The following is a 20284-nucleotide window of genomic DNA, read 5'->3' on the forward strand; positions in this document are numbered from 1 at the left end:
GGTTTTGACTTATTTACTTTGTATAAATTATCATTTTTAGTTATTTGATTGGCAATCAAAAAGCTCAGCTAGAGAAAAATATAATTTTTTTGAAGATAAATCTAGATGTTAAAAAACACCTTAGATAGTTGATACAAAGAAGATCCTGTCATAGCATAGTGGATTTTAAGAACTAAAGGTTTTTCTCCTTTTCCAGTTTAAAGAAATAAGAAGGCAGACAGCTTTTTTCTTATCTAAATCTTTATTAGAAGAAAAAACAAATAGATTTAAAACAATGGGTAACAACAAATTTCATTAAATATTAAACATTTTAGTTATCAAAGATATTTAGACAATATGTTCCTAATATTTCTGCACAGCAGAAAAACACTGATTCTAGAACTCAGACTGTCATGTGCTCATGTGAGCTTGCTTTTGGCATAAAAGAACATCTAAAGTCACATTTAAACAAATGTGATAATAAACTGATAGTAACTTATTGTTGATTCTCAAAGATTCCACAAATTATGTGTGATTGAAATCCCCTTAGGGTGAATGCTTTGCGGACTCTTCCTATAACATGGAGTAACAAAGAGACTTCATTTTCTTTAAAGTTAGTAGTACTAGTAAAGTTATTTAAAACTGAATTAGAAATTATGTTCCTGTTTACATTAGCACAATAAAAATTAACATATTATAAGTAAACTGATTATTTCATATCAAAAGTTAGAAAATAAAATAGCATAGATAAAACACTCCTCGATGATAATAAACAATCATTTAAAATGGAGCTATTCGGTACATGACATCTGTGAGCACCCTTTCTCAGGGTAAAGTTTCCCTTTGTAATTTCTCAAAGTTTCCCTTTCAAATCTGTGTAAAACACTGAGAAATGTAGTCTCATACTTATTATATTTCCAAAGATTTACTATAGAAAAGGTTACATTTTAAACTTCTTGCTCTTAGTAAAAAAAGAAACCCAAGAAGTGTCATTTTTTTCTTGCGTGTAGTACACATTCATGAATGTCCACTAGGCGCAAGGGAATTTGTTTATACTGCAAAACGCACTCTGTACAGTGAGGATATCAAACATACTGAAATGACAAATGGTTTGCAACCAGTGAGCTAAGAGGAAAACAAATGCAAGACTTGTTTTAATCACTAAACATTGCAGGTTTGTTTTTTGTTTTTTTTCGAACAATGTTTGTAAACTTGCCCACAAAAGCTGGGTAATATTAAACAGCCAGTAAGGCACTTTGTCAGAGAGGACGAAGTAGTAAAGGCTGGATGATTGGCAATTTGTTTAATAGGAAACATTCTATACTTAGCAAAATCTGGAGCTGGGCGGTCCTTTACCGATTTACTGTCAAACAGGAGCGGGAACAACTTTAAAATTTTCTATTTTGCTTTGTGTACCAATTTTCCCTGCAGAAGTCTTTTAGTTGTCATTTTAAAAATATACTAGGAGCTATCAATTTACATAACGTATCATTTTTCAATCTAATATTTAAAAGAATATTAACATATTCACTTGTATTTTCAAAACATCCAAGCCACTCTATTTAAAAATGAATTACAAAGCAAAAGACCTCAGTATAAAAATGTTCCACGTTACTAACAATTCCCTTGCGACTTAGAATGGCTTCATATATTACAGTATAAGCTTTGGTATAAAACATGCAAATAAAAGCCAACAAGGTCGTGATTATAGTGTTCCAAACAAAGCACTTATGAGACCAGCATTGCACTGACACAGATGAGGAAAAGGTAACACACCGCGGCAAGATGATCAGAATTTGCACTTCTACTGCTCCTCAGTTTATATACTTTATTTCTTCAAAATCTTCAGAAGAGATTGAGTCATGTAATAGGGTCTTTCAGTAGAACCATCGTTTCTTTCTAAATCTTCCACTAGGAGGAAGAATGGCACAGAGTAAATATAAAAGCAAAACTGTAAGAGAAGCAACATCGCCATCTGCTGTATTTTTCCTTCACAGCAGTTCCAAAACAATTTTTTTTTTTTTTAACAGCATAGTTTGGCACCAACATTATTGTAAACATGACTATAAGAAAACAATCAGCCCTTGTTATTGTGTCCGTAAGATATTATCTTATGCTGTGTACCAGGTCAGATTCTGACAATAGGACATGCCTCTCAGCTGCATGATTCAGAAAATAACTTATACCTTCCTTTGGACAGCAAACTTAATTACAAAAAACCCCAAAAGATTTATCAGGAATACGGAAATTCACCTTCAAATTCCTTAAAAGTACTATGTTCTCAATTTGCTTTCTAAATTACCATACTTGTTTAAAAGTTCTTTTGTTTGGCCATCAACAATTTAGGTAGTATAGTTTTAAGAAACAAAATTTGTAAATTTTAGTGTATCTCAAATCCTTAAACTGCAGATATTTAGAAATATTGCTGTTTTTTTCACAGTTATTAGTTTGATTTCTTTGTAAGAAAATGATTTCTAAATTTTCTCCTCAAAAACAATGCTCATTTTTACTCTAATATATTTCAATTACACAAAGAAGTTATTAATGGAGAATCTTTTGACTAGAAATAAGCCCATAATATCGTTAAAACTTAAAAGAATTAGAGATTCTTTAAGTTTTAAAGAAATTACTCAGAAATATTGGACTAAACGACATTCCTTTTCCTATGATTTTGCACCCAAAGCTTATATCCTTAAAATATAGCCAAGTTTAGAATGTACTTGCATGTAGTTCATTGAAAACTTTTGCTCTAGAGAATTTTTCTGGTCTAATTGGCAAATACAATATCAAACATTTAATACATGGGCTTCATCTATTACCAAGAATCTAAAATACAGAAGTTACAATTGTTAGAAATCTCCAAATTAATCTCTTTTGTCTTTTTCAATTTTCTAACTCTAAGTACATCCAAGAATATGAGAAAATAGGCAACTAGTTTCTCATGTGTCAATTACATTTCATTCAAATGATTTTCAACTTTTATGTGCATCAGAATCAACTAAATAACTCCATAATAATTGACAAGCTACCCCACAGCCAAACACAGTGTCAGAATCTTGGGGTTGGGCATAAGCACCGATATTTATAACAAGTTCGCAGAGTGATTCTGACACATACAAAAAATTGTTTTGTTTCATCATTATGAATTTTTCCAACTACTCCTAAAGGGGACTTATTCCTTATAATTTTTAATACTTTACACAGAGGTAACTATTTTACTAGATCTTTGTTGTAACCCCTGTATCGTTGAATAATAAAATAATCATCTAGAAAGATAGGTTATCATTCTTCTCTGAATTATACTTCAAAGAGAATAAGTGTGAAGAAGGCCCTTTGTCAAGATGTGAAGCCAGTTCACACTTTTGACTACAATAATCTCAAGAAAGTAAGCCAAGAACAAGATACTGTCCATTGTTAAGGACCAACATTTTGGAAATCTTCCTTATTTGTTGGCTTCTTGCGATTAAGCTGCCATGGAGTCAGTCTAGATCTAGGTTTCCACACTTTAGGATCATTAAATAAATTGGTACTTATATTAATCTGTAACACAATGATACATTTCTGACTCTCTTCTTGGACACATGGATCATATTCAGAAAATGTTAGATCAACATGTTCTTTTCTGTCAACACATAAATAATCCCTACATATAAGCTTAGTGTAAAAGCCAAAAGGATACTACTTGATTCAGTGCTCCTTTTGGGGTACATTTTTACACTGTCAGCCATATCAGATGCACTTGCACACAAGGGATGAGTAGGAAAAGTTCGTGCTTTGCTCCGCCATGCAAAAGACGTAGGCATGGCTCCAGAAACCAGCTTGTTGCTGGAGCCAGCAGGGCTGGAATACAGCAAGAATAGTCTTCCTAAAGCCTCGAGTGATAGATTTCCTAACTCACAGTATGCCCCTTGTAAAGGTGCCAGATAAGTTACCCATGGAGGGCTCATAGTATATTTCCTTAAGGTAAAGTCGGAAATGTCTTATCTTTTCTCGTCCTTCCCTGAAAGTTGGGCTAAAATTAAACTTTTTGTAAAACAAAGCCACGCAATCTCTTTAATCTAGAAAACCATGTATGCTGATGAAAAGATATAATCATTCTTCTGAAACAAAACCATTCCAATTTTCTATCTGGTGGGAATAGGAAAATAGGAATCTGCCTCCATTTGGAATAGAGACCAAAGGAATGAGTTATGAGCCATTTTAGTTTTCTTTAGAATATTTTCACGGTGGTCAGAGGTCCATATCATTGAAAGTGACATTCCAGAACTCAAGTTCACTTCACTATAAATATAATTTTACTAAAATAAATGGGCTATGAAGGTTCCACAGTAATTTTCACCCAGTAATGTTCTCTATGGAACCTGTATAACATTAACATCTATATGTTATGGACTTGAATCACTTACTGAAATATACTTCCTAGGGAACCATTAATACAGGTTTAATCACAGTTTAGAGAGTTGTCCACTAGCTTGAACAGTATAAATATAACCATAGCACCATATTTACAAATTTAGTACCATATGCTGGTTAACTATAAATCAATCTTTGTATGGCTAATTGATTATACATTTATAGCACTTTCAAAAATTGCCTGAATATCCTTTACAAATATACACGTATATAAAAAAGATAGGCTATCAGAGTGCTGCAATGAGAAAACAGCATGCTGAGTTATAAAAGTTTTTAAAACACTTTTGGCTATAGACTTTAAACAAATGTTTGATGTTTACACTTTGCTCTTCAGCTGGGACCACAGTCAGTCTATCAAGTATCCTAGGTCACAGAAGTTACTGTTATCAAATGCCTGACACCTCAGATGGTACCAGGTTCTGGCTTTTTAGGAATAAGCACAGAAAATTCACATTACTCAAAAGCATCGTTTTCAAATTACAAATGACCTAATTTACAAAATTTCTACTAAAAAATGAATGGCACTGTTTGGAGCTTTTCTACTCTTTCTGCTTCTGGGGAACTAGTTGCTTCTTGTTCAGAATTCCGTGCAGGGTAGGGGCTATGAAGTAGGGTTTTTCTGTAGATCCATCATTTCTTTCCAGATCTTCACCTGTGTATGCAGCAGCCAAAGCAGGCAAAAGCAGCAAGCAGCAGCAGAACAATTATATGCATTTTTATAAATTGGAGAGTCGAGAGGGAAAAATCAGAGAAATCAGTGTTAGAAAGTACAATATAAGACAAATTAGTGCAGTTAAATTGCTGATGCTGGACAAGGTAAGAAGCTTCAACCTCTGCCAGGAAGCATGGAACCTTCCTAAATCCCACCCACTTTCAAACTATTTTGATAGTTTAAAGATTAATAAAATATTTCACGTCCTTTCAAAGGTGTTATCTTTAAATTCTGTGAGTGTTTACTTCAGAAAGGTAAATTACCACATCCTCTGAGATAAAGCTGAATGAAAAGTTTATTATTTCTGTGATAAATGTAGAATAATTGAATTTCAAAGTTCAAAGTCACTTGTAATGGTATTCCACACCTGAATGTTACAGATGAAGAAACTGAGACCCAGGGATGTAAAATGGGTCTCCTGAAGGCGAACGCTCTGGGATAATTAGGAGGAGGTCAGGACCCAGCCTCTTGACACTGACCTCAGTTGTGGTCCTACTTAACTACCAGGCATCCTGTCCTAAATCCTTACTAACTGTCTCCGATTACATTCAAAAGCGAATACCAGTGTTTTCTAACTTCTGTAATACATGAATTCACCTTGCTGCTGTGCCTAGGCTAATAATAAAATGATGGGTGTTCACTGAACACGCCCCTGTTGAGTGTTTAGGGGGAAGCACCAGATTGATGCTGAGAAGCAAGGAGAAGTTGGTATGGGATTAAGTTTCCTGCAGATACATACATACAATTCATAGCAGATAACATCTATGAATAAATAGATAAATGCAATTTGATTCTAGGTTTCGACCAGTACAGTTAAAAAGACTGTTATTTATAGCTTTTATTTACTATGCTAGAGAGGATAAGAAATATTAAAAACCATATTGGATAATCATATTTTATGAAATAAATCTAAATTATTTTTTATCATACTCTTTTGGGAATGGTTGGGTTATTTGTTAGTGGTTTTTTACATTACACCTCACAGTGACTTTCCTCACATATAAAATGAAAAGCTGAGGAGGAAAGATGAGCGACACCAAACAGTTTTATTCTTTCCTCTTTAATCACATTTCTATATCACGTATCACATATCTTATGTCTATATCATTATCACCTTTCAGGCATTGGTAGGAAGCCTGATATGGATCACATTAACAATCATCTACAATGATTATTTTTTTCCTATTCTGAGGCCAAAATTTTCAGTGCTTTGTAATGTTAAAAACATGCTATGTTTCTATTAATGAAGTAATGGAAAATGGTTTGCATTTTTAAAAAACACCAGTTGTTCTGGCAGACAAAAATAACTGGTATAAAAAGATATATATATATATATATATATATATATATATATATATATATATATATATATATATATATATATATATATAAATACAAGGTATACCTCCACACCAGCCTAAGGTGGCTTAGAGTATTATTAAAGAAGACTGTTTCCCAAAATAAGATGTCCATAGTAACAGCTGGGAAGGGGAGAGAAATACCATTTGGTGTCCCTTGTTTTTTATTATCACAGACAAGAGTCTCCCAAAGGAAACTCTTCGTGTTCAACACACTATGTATTGAATAAAGCTGAAATTATACCTGGTTTTCCACAAGTTGCCAATTATTAACATGGGAGGGTGGAAAACCTTTCTTACCACTCAAATTTCAAATCCACTGTAAAATTTAAAATACACAAGATTTGCTAAAGCTTCCAAAGAACGGAAAACTGTAGGTTCTAGATATCCCCTAAGATACACTGTGAAAACCATTTTCAGTGACAAGAAGGGGCGCTATCCCAGTGGGGTCCCCCAGTACTGCTTCCATGATTAATCCTGAGATGAGAGAAGAGATCTCTGAACACTTAAGAGCTCTCTGTTCTAGGCACCACCTTATTCCCATGCTCCCGATTCCATCTCAGGTGTGACGTTTGTTCATGTGGTATTTTGTAGATGGCTTTCCCTAACGAACCACTGAGGCAATAGGAAAAGACTGAATATTCCAGTTCTGTTTATAGCCAGGCAAAGAGCTAACTAGTACACAAAGTTCTGATTTCTTTGTCCAGTTATTGAACATTGACTTAAAAATGTTTAGAAAGAAAAAGGAACAAAGTCAAACCATGTTCTAGGAGGTATTCCTTGAATATATCTCCCTATAGTTATTATTTTTTTTCTCCTGACCCCAGCATGAAGTTGGTACTGTGGGTTATGCTAAAAACCAAAACCAAACTGTTAGTTTTATACAAGTGGAGTGGATCACTCAGTAATGCCCCATTACAGAATGTTTTCTCTACTTGTCTTAAAAGCAATGTACCAGAGAAATAATCTCTCAGAGGGGATAGCTGTAGGGCTACCAAGTTCTTTTCTTTCACCTGCTCACCCTACTTCCTTGAGGTTGAAGGTGAGGGCCAGCTCAAGTTCCTGGTAGGCACGAGGTTCTTCAGGACTTTTAAAATGAGGTACTAATAGAAAACATCCATTCTGCGCATGTGAGTTGCACATGTCACAGAGGCACAGTGAATAAGTCAGTGATGAAAGCTCTAAATAACTACATATTTTAACTCTAAGCATCAGAATTGATTTCGCCATTTCCTAGACATGCTCCTCTATGAATCCTATCCATTTGTCATTGTGTTAGCTAATGTGAATTGGCTCCTATATACATCTTTGAAACCATTGTCAGCTTGGCTCTATCCGAATCTATGAAGGCTCGCCTCCAAAAGTTTCCAAAGCCCAGTCATGCCCTGTTAATAAAGCACCACAGAGGCCAATCATTAGTATAAATCTGAAAAGATTAGGGGATGAGAAATAATTTCATGCTAACACCATGCCATAAAGCCTGAGGTCCATTTCAGTAGCAGATTCTCCTGTGGTTTGCAAACTCCATTCTCTCAGCCATTAAAGTTCAAAGAGCATCTACTAATCAATGTCTTTTTCCAAATAAACACTGTTTTGCGGTTGCAGCCAGATCATAGCAAATTCACAAGCCAGCAATGGACATGAGTCTTAACTTTCTCATCTTTTGGTTATCTACTGAAGGGGGGAAACCCATATTCTGAAAACTTACAGAAGCAGATGAAAAGTGTATCAATACACATTGCATAGACGCTGAAGAACCCATGTGCAACTAGGTAAGATCCAATAACGACTGTCTATAAAAGAGTAAAAAAGAGAATGACGATGTCATTAACTCATCCAGAACAATAATGCAGCTTTAAATGAGAGTCATGACGAGTAAGCTTTGAAGTACTCTGTATTGACAAGAATTTCAATAAACACACACACACACAAATTCAGTAATAACGTTTTTGAGTGCTTTGTACTGGGATTTAAACAAAACGTGTTAGATAACTTGCCAATTTTCTTACCACTATTCTCAATGCCTACCAAATATAACCCAGATTTAGAATCCCGTACATAGAGGCAATAAAGCATAGAAGTTAAGAGCACACACCGCCAAGATCTGAATACTCATTCAGCTCAGGTACTCATTCAGCAAGTTACTTAACCTCTCTGTGCCTCCTGTATAAAATTGTTGATGGGAGAGGGAAAAATCTGAATAATAATAATAATAATAATATTTATGACATATGGATTGAGTGAGTTAATATAATAGAAACCACAGGACTCCAACCAGGTCCTTTCCAGCTGCCTCATCTATCCCCCAGTTTGGGGGAAGGTAGGCTTCTGATGACTCAGCTGCTTCCCTCAGTATGAATTGTACTCCTTGCAACAAATTGCCTCACCCAAGTTTATACCTCTACCCAGGGGGCAACCGTTGGCCAAAGGTTGCCTGATGCAGTGTACAAAGGCTCAGTCCCTTTGTCAGAACTTCCTGTAATTATATCTGAGGCCTCAGCTATAACTGGGTCAGTTTCTTCCTTTGCCCAGGCCTGCCCTCCTCACTTCCTTACTAGTGTATTTCAGGAGAGCACTTCCTAACAGACGTTCTGTGTGTAATCCTCTGTCTCAGAGGTTGTTTCCAAGGAACCCAATCTCTAAAGCAGAATGAGGCTTGACACAAAGACAGACCAGTAATACTAGCTCTCATCATTTCTTTTTTAATTTTGTCATCTCTGATAAATCAGTCAATATTATATAGTTACTATGGAATGAACTGTGTTCTCTCAAAACTCATATGTTGAAACCTAATCCCCAATATGTTGGTATTTGGCGGAGCCGCATTTGTGAGGCATTTAAGGTGTGAGGATATAAGACTCATGAATAGGATTAATGCCCTTGTAAGAGGAGGCAGGAGAGATAATATCTCTCTCTACCATTTTAGGATACAGAAAGGAAGTGTTCATTTGCAAACCAGGAAGAGAGCCCTCACCAGGAATCAAATCTGTGAGTACTTTGACCTTGGACTTCTCAGCCCTTAGAATGTGAAGAATAAATTCCTGTTGTTTAACTCACCCAGTCTATGGTATTTTGATATAGCATCCCGAACTGACTAAGACACTAGCTCTTACCAGCAAAGGTACCCAGTAGTAATTTAAAGATGGTCCTTCTATAAGTATTGGGAGTCTTTCTGTGAAGAGTAAAAAGGCCAGGACACCTACATTGAAAAGACAGAACATTTATATTATGCCTTTGCAAAGGAATATAGCTTTTTGTAGTAAAGCAGTTTTTCCAAGCACCTTGTAAATTATTATTATTATTTATTATTATTACTTACCTATACACCCAGTAACTAGCATTTTCCCCAGGATTAGTACAAAGTCTGTAACTTTATCCATAACTGCAACTCTGAGAATCAGAAAAAATACAGTATATTTTTGTGTTTAAATTACATGTTATTTGAAATTTATGAGAGTTAATAATTTATTAGTTCATTCTGATGTGTCTTTACTGTAATTTTATTTGGCAGTTATTAAATGCAAGAAACAAAGGTAGAATTCAGGGATGAAGTTATGACTTATTTTTAATGAAGTAAATGGAAGATGGCATTGCAAGGCTGTTGGGCGCTATTGATATCAGCTTCTCTCTCTAATTCAAGGCCCACAGACATCCTAAATCCAAAGGATGCTGCATTTGTTCTTTGGTTTTGTTAACTCAGACTCTGTCAACTTTGGGAGGGGGGAAATAGTCAGAGACATGATGATAATGTTCATGTGGGGAATTTCTTGAGCAGAGGGGATAGATAATAAAAATGAATAAACGCCAGTGAGTATAAACATATAGGTGGATGATGAAAGCAACAATTCTAAGATATAAAATGAAATCAATGATGTGAGAGAGAAGATTAAAATCTATCAAATTAAAAGACAATATTCATGTCTAAAAAGACCACCGACACTTTAATAACATATGAAGTATGTGATGCCCAAGGTTCACCAAATCGTCTATTGCAATATTCAACCTTATTACTTACTTTAAAACATTTCTTATCAGCAGATTGAAAGCATCTCTTGCTGATCTGCAGAAGTTTTTGCCATATATTGCAATCTGAGGAAGACAGTTATTATTCTGGAGTCAGTAACATCCCCTAGCAAGACTAACAGACAATCCAATGATAGAAAAATGAATTAATTCTTTGTCACCCATACAGCTACTCTCATTCCTTTTTCCAACATTTGGGTTAGTAGGAGGCCTGGGAACTATATGTTCTCAACTCTGCACAACTCTTGGGGTTGTTGATAATAAGGTCTGCTTCAGATGCTATATACCCTTAAACTCCATGGGTGTTAGACAACTTTAGACAGAAATAGTAGGTCTTTTTCTCAAATCCCAGGACATGCTTTCTTTCTTTGAAGTGTTTAGCTAGGGTTTGCTGCCGAATGGGTTAAATGCTGTGGCATTCACATTAAAAATCACTCTCAGGAAACCCAGTGCCTTTCAATGCACTTGATTTACTGATTGAAAGGTCCAATTCAATATTCTCATTGGAAGTAAATTAATGAGTACTTGAATCTCCATGACTATTTGAATCACCCCTGCAGACCCTGTGTCATTAGGTTGTAGTTGCTAAATTTTAGAAGAAATATATTTTTGGATACCTTATATATAAAAATCTCTTTAGAGGCCTCCACATTTCCATAGGAAATAAGGAACAAATTTAGTTAGGTATTGTCAATGCCCACACATTTCAACATAAGATTCATAAAAAGAAACTGACCCTTCCTTTAAAATATGTAACTCCAAGAATTAGAAAGATCTTTTTTTCTCAGAGTGAAACAAACCAAGTAAGCTTTCCTCTCACTAAACTATGCCAAAGACACACAAAAGCATTTTCAATCCAGCACAGTTTTAAATTTCTAAGGTAAATAATATTTTTCTACTCCAAAAAGATGCTAAAGTTAATAATGAAATACAGTTAATATACTATCTCAACTAGGAAAGCATAGCCCTGATTCATGCATTGGATTTACAAATCCTTACATCCACATGGTAACAAATTCAACTGCATGATGTAAAAGTGCTTTAGAGATGGAAATGTAGACATGAGGTTTGGGTTTGCAAAGAAGTTTAGTAAATAAAAAATAATCTACTTACCATAACATAGGCATTTCTGTTCAAAAACTTTACTGCTTTTTCCAAACACCAGAAACAGCATTTCAGGCAGCATTGTAGAAATTTAGAAACGCTGTTTTGGGACTCTATGAGGAAATATTTAAATCTATTAATGATTTGCAACTAAACTCTATGAGTAAAAAAATAATAAAAAATTTTAAATGGCTTAAAATTTTTTTTAATTGCTGTAAAATATATATAAAATTTACCATTTTAACCATTTTTAAGTATAGAATTCAATAGCATTAAGTACATTCACAATGTTGTGCAACCATCACTTCCATTTCCAGAACTTTTCATATCTCAAATAGAAACTCTGTACCCACTAATCAATAACACCTCAATCTCTCCTTCGCCCAGCCCCTGGCTACCTCTGTTACAATTTCTGTCTGTGTGAATTTGCCTCTTCTAGATATCTCAGCAGCGGGATTATACAATGTTTTTCCATTTGCGTCTTACGTATTTCACTTAGAATAAAGTGTTCAAGGTTCATTTCATTCCTTTTTAGAGCTGAATAACATTCCATTTTATGTATATGTCATATTTTGTTTATCCTTTTATCTGTTAATGAAAATTTGCGTTGTGTCTATCTTTTGGCTATTGTGAATAATGCTGCCATGAACATTGGTGTTCAAGTATCTGTTTGAGTCCCTGCTTTCAATTCTTTTGAGTATATACCTAGAAGTGGAATTCCTGACCATATGGCAATACTATTTTTAACTTTTTGAGGAATGACCATACTGTTTTCCACAGTGGTTATACCATTTTACATTTCCACCAGCAATACACAAGGGTTCCAATTTATCTTCACCCTATAAACACTTGATATTTTCCATTTTTCTAATAGCAGCCATTCTAATGGATGTGAAGTGGTACCTCATTATGGTTTTTATTTGTATTATCATAATAACTAATATTGAGCATCTTTTCATGTGCTTATTAACCATTTGTATATCTTTTTTGGAGCAATGTATATGCAAATCTTTTGTGGGAGAAAAAGATGGTGATACAGGAGGCTCCTAAACTTCCCTCCTCCCACAGATGCACTGGATATACAGCTACACATGGAATGATATCCTCGGAGAGAAATCCTGAGTGACTCCTAAACATCAGGTAACCAAGAAAATATCCACATTGAAATGGGTATACTCCTCATAAACCCCATCCACCCACAGCACCATACAATTGGAATGATATATCAAATTCTCAGCTTCTCCCTAAGGAGTAAAGGGTTTGGAAAGCACATCTAGGATTCCAGCTTATAAGGCTCCCACCTAAGGGCAGGGTCCTCAAAACATTTAGCTCTGAAAGCCAACAGGGCTTGCATTCACAAATCCCACAGGACTATAGAAAACAAAGAAGCAGTTCTTAACAGGCACATAAGCTAGCACTCACTGGGCTATCCCTCCTTTCCACTCCCCCCAGGGCTTAGCACATAGAGAGCAGGCAAAAATACCCATCTGCCAGTCTTTCCATGGAAGGGGTCTGACTGCATACTTTACAACCTATTGCCCGAGGGTGCAGCTTCTACTTCACATGCATTTATGGGCTGACTGTGATCCTCCATGGAGCCTGGGGGGAGCCAGTGGGCACTTCCACTACCTTCTGCCTCTAGACCACTGCAATTATAACACTAAGTCACCACATCTCTTTGGAAGGAGCTTGTACACATGCCTGGTGCTGCTGCCCGAGAGATGGTCCCCACTTCTCCTGGCTCTGAAAGCCAACAGGTCTTGCATTCACGAGTCCTCAGGACTATAGCAAACAAAGAAGCAGTTTTTAAATGGTGCAGGAGCACCCTCCCCCCTCCCGACACCATGGTTATACACCCTGGCTCAGTGCAGAGGGAGCAGGCAAAAACACCCACCTCCCAGTTTCTCCCTGAAAGGACCTGAACTAGATATACTTTCCCAGCTGCTGTCTGAGCATCTGGCTTGTAATCAGCCTGCATCTAGGTTCTGCTTGTGATCCTTCCCTTTGGGACATTGACAGTTACAAAGTTTTCAGAGAACCAGAAGCTTGGGCTGGGCTGATTTATGACGTTCATCTCCTACGTAAGAACAGTTAGTCCAATATTCTGGGAGAAGTGGCTGTTTTACTGATGCACATAAACCAACACAGAGAGTCAAGAAAAAAATGAAGAAACAAGAGAATACATTTAAAACAAACAAATCAACAACAACAACAAAAAAAACCAAGATAAATCTCCAGAAACTGATCTCAATGAAACAGAGAAGTGAGTTCAAATAATGGTCATAAAAATGCTTACCAAGGTCAGGGGAGCAATGCATGAACAAAGTGAGAATTTCAATAAAGAGATAGAAAATACATAAAGCTGAAGAATACAATAACTAAAGTGAAAAATTTAATAGAGGGGTTCAATATCAGACTAGATCAAGTAGAAGAAAGGATAAACAAACTCAGAGAGAAGGCAGTGGAATCTATCTAATCAGAGAAGCAAAAAGAAAAATAAAAGATTGAAAAGAGTTAAGTTAGCTTAAGGGCCTTATGGGATGCCATCAAGCAAACCAATATATGTGTATTAGAGGTCCCAGAAGGAAAAGAGAAAGAGGCAGAAAGCTTATTCAAAGAAATAATGTCTGTAAACTTTCCCAACGTGGGAAAACAGACATCCAGATCCCAGAGAGAGCAAAGAATACCAGAAGAGATGACTCTAAAGACACTCACAGTGAGACACAATATAAATCTTCCTAAGTTAAAAGGCATTTAAAAACAGCAGAAGAAAGGCAACCATAAGAATATCAGCAGATTTTTCAGCAGAAACTTTGCAGGCAAGAATGAAATGGAATCATATATTTAAAGTGCTGGGAAAGAAAAACTGCCAACCAAGAAAATCTACATGGCAAAATTGTCCTTCAGAATTGAGTTTTGCAGACAAACAAAAGCTAAAAGAATTTATCACCACTAGACCAGCCTTACAAGAAATGTTAAAAAGAGTTCTTTAAGATGAAATAAAAAAGATGCTAATTACTAATATGAAAATATATGAAAGTATAAAACTCACTGGCAAAAGAAAATACATAGTTAAATTCAGGTACTCTCAATTTGTAATGGTGGTGGGTAAATTACTTACATCTCTAGTATAAAGATTGAAGGACAAACTATTAAAAATAACTATAAGTACAATAACCTGGTGATACACAACATAAAAAAATGTGAATTATGACATCAAAAACATTGTAGCATATAATGTGGGGGGAAGTGTAAAAATGTAGAGATTTTGTATGTGTTTGAGGTTATCAGCTTAAAATAGATTGTTATAATTATAAGATGTTTTATGTAAGCCTCATGATAGTCACAAATGCAAAAACCTAGAGTAAATACAAAAAGATAAAGAAATCAAAACATACCACTACAGAAAAATCATCAAGTTACTAAGGAAGAGGAGAAGAGAGAAACACAGGTCTACAAAACAGCCATAAATAAATAAATAAATAAATAAATAAATAAATAAATAAAAACAATGACCAAAATGGCAATAGTAAGTCCATAGTGATCAATAGTTACACTTAAATATAAATGGACTAAATTCTCCAGTCAAAAGACATAGAGAGGCTGAATGGATTAACAATGAAGACTCAACTATCTGCTACCTACAAGAGTCTCACTTCACTTTTAAAGACACACATAGACTGAAAGTGAAGGATTGGAAAAAGATTTTCTATTTAAAAAAAAAAAAGAGGTGGTGTGTTTATACTTATATCAGACAAAAAAGAATTTCAGCCGAAAGATATAAGACACGAAAGTCATTATACAGTGATAAGGGGTCTATTCATCAAAGGGATATAAAGTTGTAAAAATTTATGCACCCAACATTGGAGCACCTAAATATATAAAGCAAATATAAATTGTTTACAAAGAGAGAATTAAACAGCAATATAATAACAGTAGGGAATTTTAATGCTTCACTTTCAACAATGGATACATCATTCAGATAGAAAATAAAAAAGGAAGTACTTGACTTAAACTACATGTTATATCAGTAGGACTTAATACTTAACAGACATTTACAGTACATTATATCCTACCAGAGCAGAATACACATTCTTCTCAAGCACACATGGAACACTCTCCAGGATAGGTCATAAGATAGGCCACAAAACCAGTTTTAATAAATGTAAGAAGACTGAAATCATATCGAGCATCTTTTCTGACGATAGTTGTATGAAACAAGAAGAAAACTGGAAAATTCCCCAGTATGTGGAGGTTAAGCACCATGCTACTGAACAATCAATGGGTCAAAGAAGAAATCAAAAGAGAAATAAAAAATATCCTGAAACAAATGAAAATGGAAACACAACATATCAAAAATATGTAATGCAGCAAAGCATTTCTAAGGTGTTCATAGCAATAATACCCACTTTAAGAAAAAGGAAAGATATCAAACAATCTAACTTTACACCTCTAGAAACTAGGAAAATAATAACACACTAAGCGCAAAGTTAGTAGAAAGAAGGAAATAGTCATGATCAGAGTGTAAATAAATGCTAGAGAATAAGAAGACAATAGGAAAGATCAGTGAAATTAATGTGTTTTGAAAAGATAAACAAAATTGACAAAACTTTAGCTAGACTAATTAAGGAAAAAAGAGAAGACAAATAAATTCAGATAGGAAAGAGGAGACATTACAACGAATACCACAGAAATACAAAGAATCGTGAGACTACTATGAACAATTATACACCAACAAATTAGATAACCTAGAAGACATAGATAAATTCCTAGAAACATACAACCTGCCAAAATTGAATCATAATGAAATAGAAAATCTGAACAGACCAATTTTTAGTAAGAATTTTGAATCAGTAATCAAAAACCTCCCATCAAAGAAAGGATTAGATGGTTTCACTCATGAATTATACCAGACATTTAAAGAAGAATTAATACCAACCCTTCTCAAACTCTTCAAAAAAACAGAAGTAGAGAAAACATTTCCAAACTCATTTTATGAGGCCAGCATTGCATTAATAGCAAAATAAGACAAAATACAACAAGAAAATAACAGGCCCATCTCCCTGATGAACATAAATGCAAAAATCCTCAAAATATCAGCAAACTGTATTCAACAGTACATAAAAAGGATCATATAACAAAATCAAGTGGGATTTATCCCAGGGGTGCAAGGATGGTTCACCATACACAAATCAATAAATGTGACGCACCACATTTACAAAATGAGTAATAAAAATTATATGATTATTTCAATAGATGTAGAAGAATTCATTTGACAAAACTCAACCTCCTTTCATGATAAAAAACCTCTCAGCAAATTGGGTGTAGTAGGCCTCAACATAATCAAGGCCATATAGTCGTATGACAAGCCCACAGCTAACACCATACTCAGTGGTGAAAAGCTGAAAGCTTTTCCTCTGATCTCAGGACCAAGAAAAAGATATCTACTCTCTCCACTTATATTCAACAAAGTATTGAAGACCTAGACAGAGCAATTAGGTAAATATAAAAAAGAAGTGTCATTTAAATCAGAAAGGAAGAAGTAAACTTGCCTCTGCAGATCACATAATATTATATATAGAAAACCCTACTGTCTCCATAAAAAAACCTGTTAGAACCTAAACAAATTCAGTAAAGTTTCAGAAAACAGAAATCAACATACGAAAATCAGGTGCCTTTCTATACATTAGCAACTAACTATTGGGGAAAAAATTAAGAAAATAATCCTATTTATGATTCCATCAAAAACAATAAATACCTAGAATAAATTTATCCAAGAAGGTGAGAGACCTGTGAATTGAAAACTGTAAGTCTTTAATGAAAGAAATTAAAGAAGATACAAATAAATGAAAAATATTCCATGTTCATGGAGGAAAGAATTAACATTGTTAAAATCTTCACAGTACCCAAAGCAATCTACAAATTCAATGCCATTCATATCAAAGTTCCACAGCATTTTTCACAGAAATAGAAAAAAAATCCTAAAATTTGTATGAAACCAAAAAAATTCTAAACAGCCAAAGCAATAGAGAAAGAAGAAAAAACTAAAGGCACTTACTGATTCAAACTATATTCCAAAGCTATAGTATTCAAAACAGTGTAGTGGTGGTGTAAAAATTGACCCCTAGATGAATGGTACAGAGTAGGGAGAGTAGAAATAAACCCATGCATGTATGGTCATTAATTTTTGACAAAGGAGCCAAGAATATACAATGGGAAAAGGACAGTTTCTTCAATAAATGGTGCTAGAAAACGTGGATATTAACATGCAAAAGAATAAAATTGCACCCTTGTCTTACACCATACATAATAATCAACTCAAAATGGATTAAAGATTTGAATGCACCATCAAAAACCACAAAACTCCCAAAGAAAACCCAGGGGTAAACTTCTTGTCATTGGTCTTGGGAATGCTTTTTTGAATGTGACATGAAAAGCAAAGTCAAAAAGAGCACAAATAAACATGTAGGACTACATCAATGGAATATTATTCAGCCTTAAAGAGAAGGAAATCCTGCATTTGCAGCAACAGAGATGGACCCTAAGGGCATTATGCTAAGTAAAATAAGCCAGATAGAGAAAGACAGATATGCATGGTATCACTTATATGTAAAAAAAAAAAAGTTGAACTCATATAAACCGAGTAGAATGATGGTTGCTGCAAGCAGGGTGGGGGTGGGGGGGTGGGAGGTGGAGAAAATAGGGAGAGGGCAGTAGAAAGGGTGCAAACTTTTAGTTATAAGATGAATAAGATCTTAGGATCTAATGTATAACATGGTGAATATAGTTGATAATTCTGTACTGTATAATTCAAATTTGCTAAGAGAATAGAACATAAGTGTTCTATTCTATGCTTAAAGGGAAAAAGAAAAAAAAAACTAAATGTGAGATGATAGATGTGTTTATTACTTTGAGCATGGGAATCCTTTCACAATGTATATGTATATCAAATCATTATGTTGTACCCTTTAAATATATTAAAATTTTATTTGTTGATTATATCGCAGTAAAGCTGAAAAAGTTTTATATAGTTAAAAAATCTTTTGCCCATGTTGAATTGGGTTGTTTGTTTACTATTGAGTTGTAGAAGTTCTTTATGTATTCTAAATATTGGTTGCTTATCTGGTATATGATTCGCAAATATTTCCAACCCCCTCCTGACCTGTGGGTTGTTTTTTCACTCTCTTGATAATGTCTTTTGATATAATTTTTTATTTTGAGGAAATCTGTTTTTTTCTTTTGTTGTTGTATCTAAGAAATCATCACTTCTAATGTCATGAAGATTTCTTCAAATGCTTTCTTCTAAGAGTTTTAAACTTTTAGCTATTATGTTTAAGTCTTTGATCCATTTTGAAATAATTTTTATGTATAATGTAAACTAAGGGTCCAATTTCATGCTTTTGCATATAGATACCCAGTTTTCCTTGTAACATTAGTTGAAAAAACTGTCCTTTCCCCTTTGAATGGCCTTATATGTGAGGGTTTGTTTTTGGGGTCTCTATTCTGTTCTGTTCTGTTCTATGCTATGCTATGCTATGCTATGCTATGCTATGCTATGCTATGCTATGCTATGCTATGCTATTCTGTTCTATTCTATATATGTCTGTCTTTATGCTAGTGCCATACTGTTTTGTCACTGTAGCTTTGTATTATGTGTTGAAATCGGAAATGTAGTTGTTCCTATATTTGTTCTGTTTCAAGATTGTTTTGGCAATTAACAATGTTTTAAAGCATTCTAAGATGAGTTTATGTGTTTGTAAACTATATGTGTCATGTATGAAAACTTATGCCAGTGACACCCACATTTATATTTTAAGCCTGACCTGTCCAGAGTGCTAGACTTGGAACTGCCTGACAACTCAACCATGTTTCTCAATATTGACAGGTCAAAAACACAATTTTTAATCTCTTTTTTGAAATTTGTTTCCCCTGGTTTCCACATTTTAGTAAATAGCATCATGTGTTTTTCTGTCTTTTCTTCACCACTGCTCCTCTCCCTTTCCTCCTCTCATATCCAGTCCTTCAGCAAGTCCTATTGGCTTTTCCCTTCCAAATACCGGGGGTGCCAAAAAATGTATACAAGTGGACACTTCGGTCAACATTGCACAAGTAGTAGTTCACCATAGTCAGAAGTGTTTGAATGCTGATGGTAACCACTTTGAGCACCTCTTGTAATTGCAGAAATCAAACGGGACTTGTATTCATCTTTTGTTATCAGTATATATGGAGTATTACAATTTTAATAGTTTTTTCCTTTCTTAAAATGTGTATACATTTTTTTGGCACCCTCTGTATCTCCCCAATCTGACCACCTCCATTCTTATTACCCTCGTCACAGTCACTGTGTTTCCCCCAACCACCTGCTCCAATCTAGTCTCTTCACAGGAGTCAGGAAGTCTGAGATAAGATGAATTCTGGAATCTTACCTTTCAAACGTTTGTCCAAGTATTCTAGGACTATTCTAAACATTTGAATTAATGCAAGAATTAAAGATCCAAATGCTAGGGATCCTGTGTGATATCTGGGCAAAGATAAAATGAGAATAAAAGTTAAAATATCCTTACTATTAACTAAAAGTATGTTAGCTAAACAATTTTTAAGGTAAAGGGGATCTGCAGAAGGACGGATAGGAAAGAGCTTATTACACTCTCTTATTCAGGTTGATAAAAGTCTAGAAAATTTTAAACCATACACA

General features: G+C 34.7%; 1 protein-coding gene across 4 annotated transcripts in view; it reads right to left on the minus strand.

Moving 5' to 3' along the window:
• Nucleotides 1–222: 222 nt before the first annotated feature.
• Nucleotides 223–20284, minus strand: part of SLC44A5 (solute carrier family 44 member 5) — a 312300-nt gene continuing 292238 nt past the window's right edge. For 2 of the 4 annotated variants that reach the window (XM_074334957.2, XM_074334958.2), the window contains exons 16-22: nucleotides 20016–20110; nucleotides 11599–11702; nucleotides 10478–10551; nucleotides 9782–9852; nucleotides 9576–9661; nucleotides 8171–8255; nucleotides 223–5044 (exon numbers count right to left, since the gene is read on the minus strand). In XM_074334957.2, coding sequence (XP_074191058.2) covers nucleotides 4932–5044; nucleotides 8171–8255; nucleotides 9576–9661; nucleotides 9782–9852; nucleotides 10478–10551; nucleotides 11599–11702; nucleotides 20016–20110 — 628 coding nt within the window. In that variant the 3' untranslated portion in view covers nucleotides 223–4931. The other 2 variants (XM_074334959.2, XM_074334960.2) reach the window with 2 other exon arrangements.

The sequence above is a fragment of the Rhinolophus sinicus genome, chromosome 14 (assembly GCF_057876585.1).
Source record: "Rhinolophus sinicus isolate RSI-liver-muscle chromosome 14, RSI-T2T, whole genome shotgun sequence".
NCBI lineage: Eukaryota > Metazoa > Chordata > Mammalia > Chiroptera > Rhinolophidae > Rhinolophus > Rhinolophus sinicus.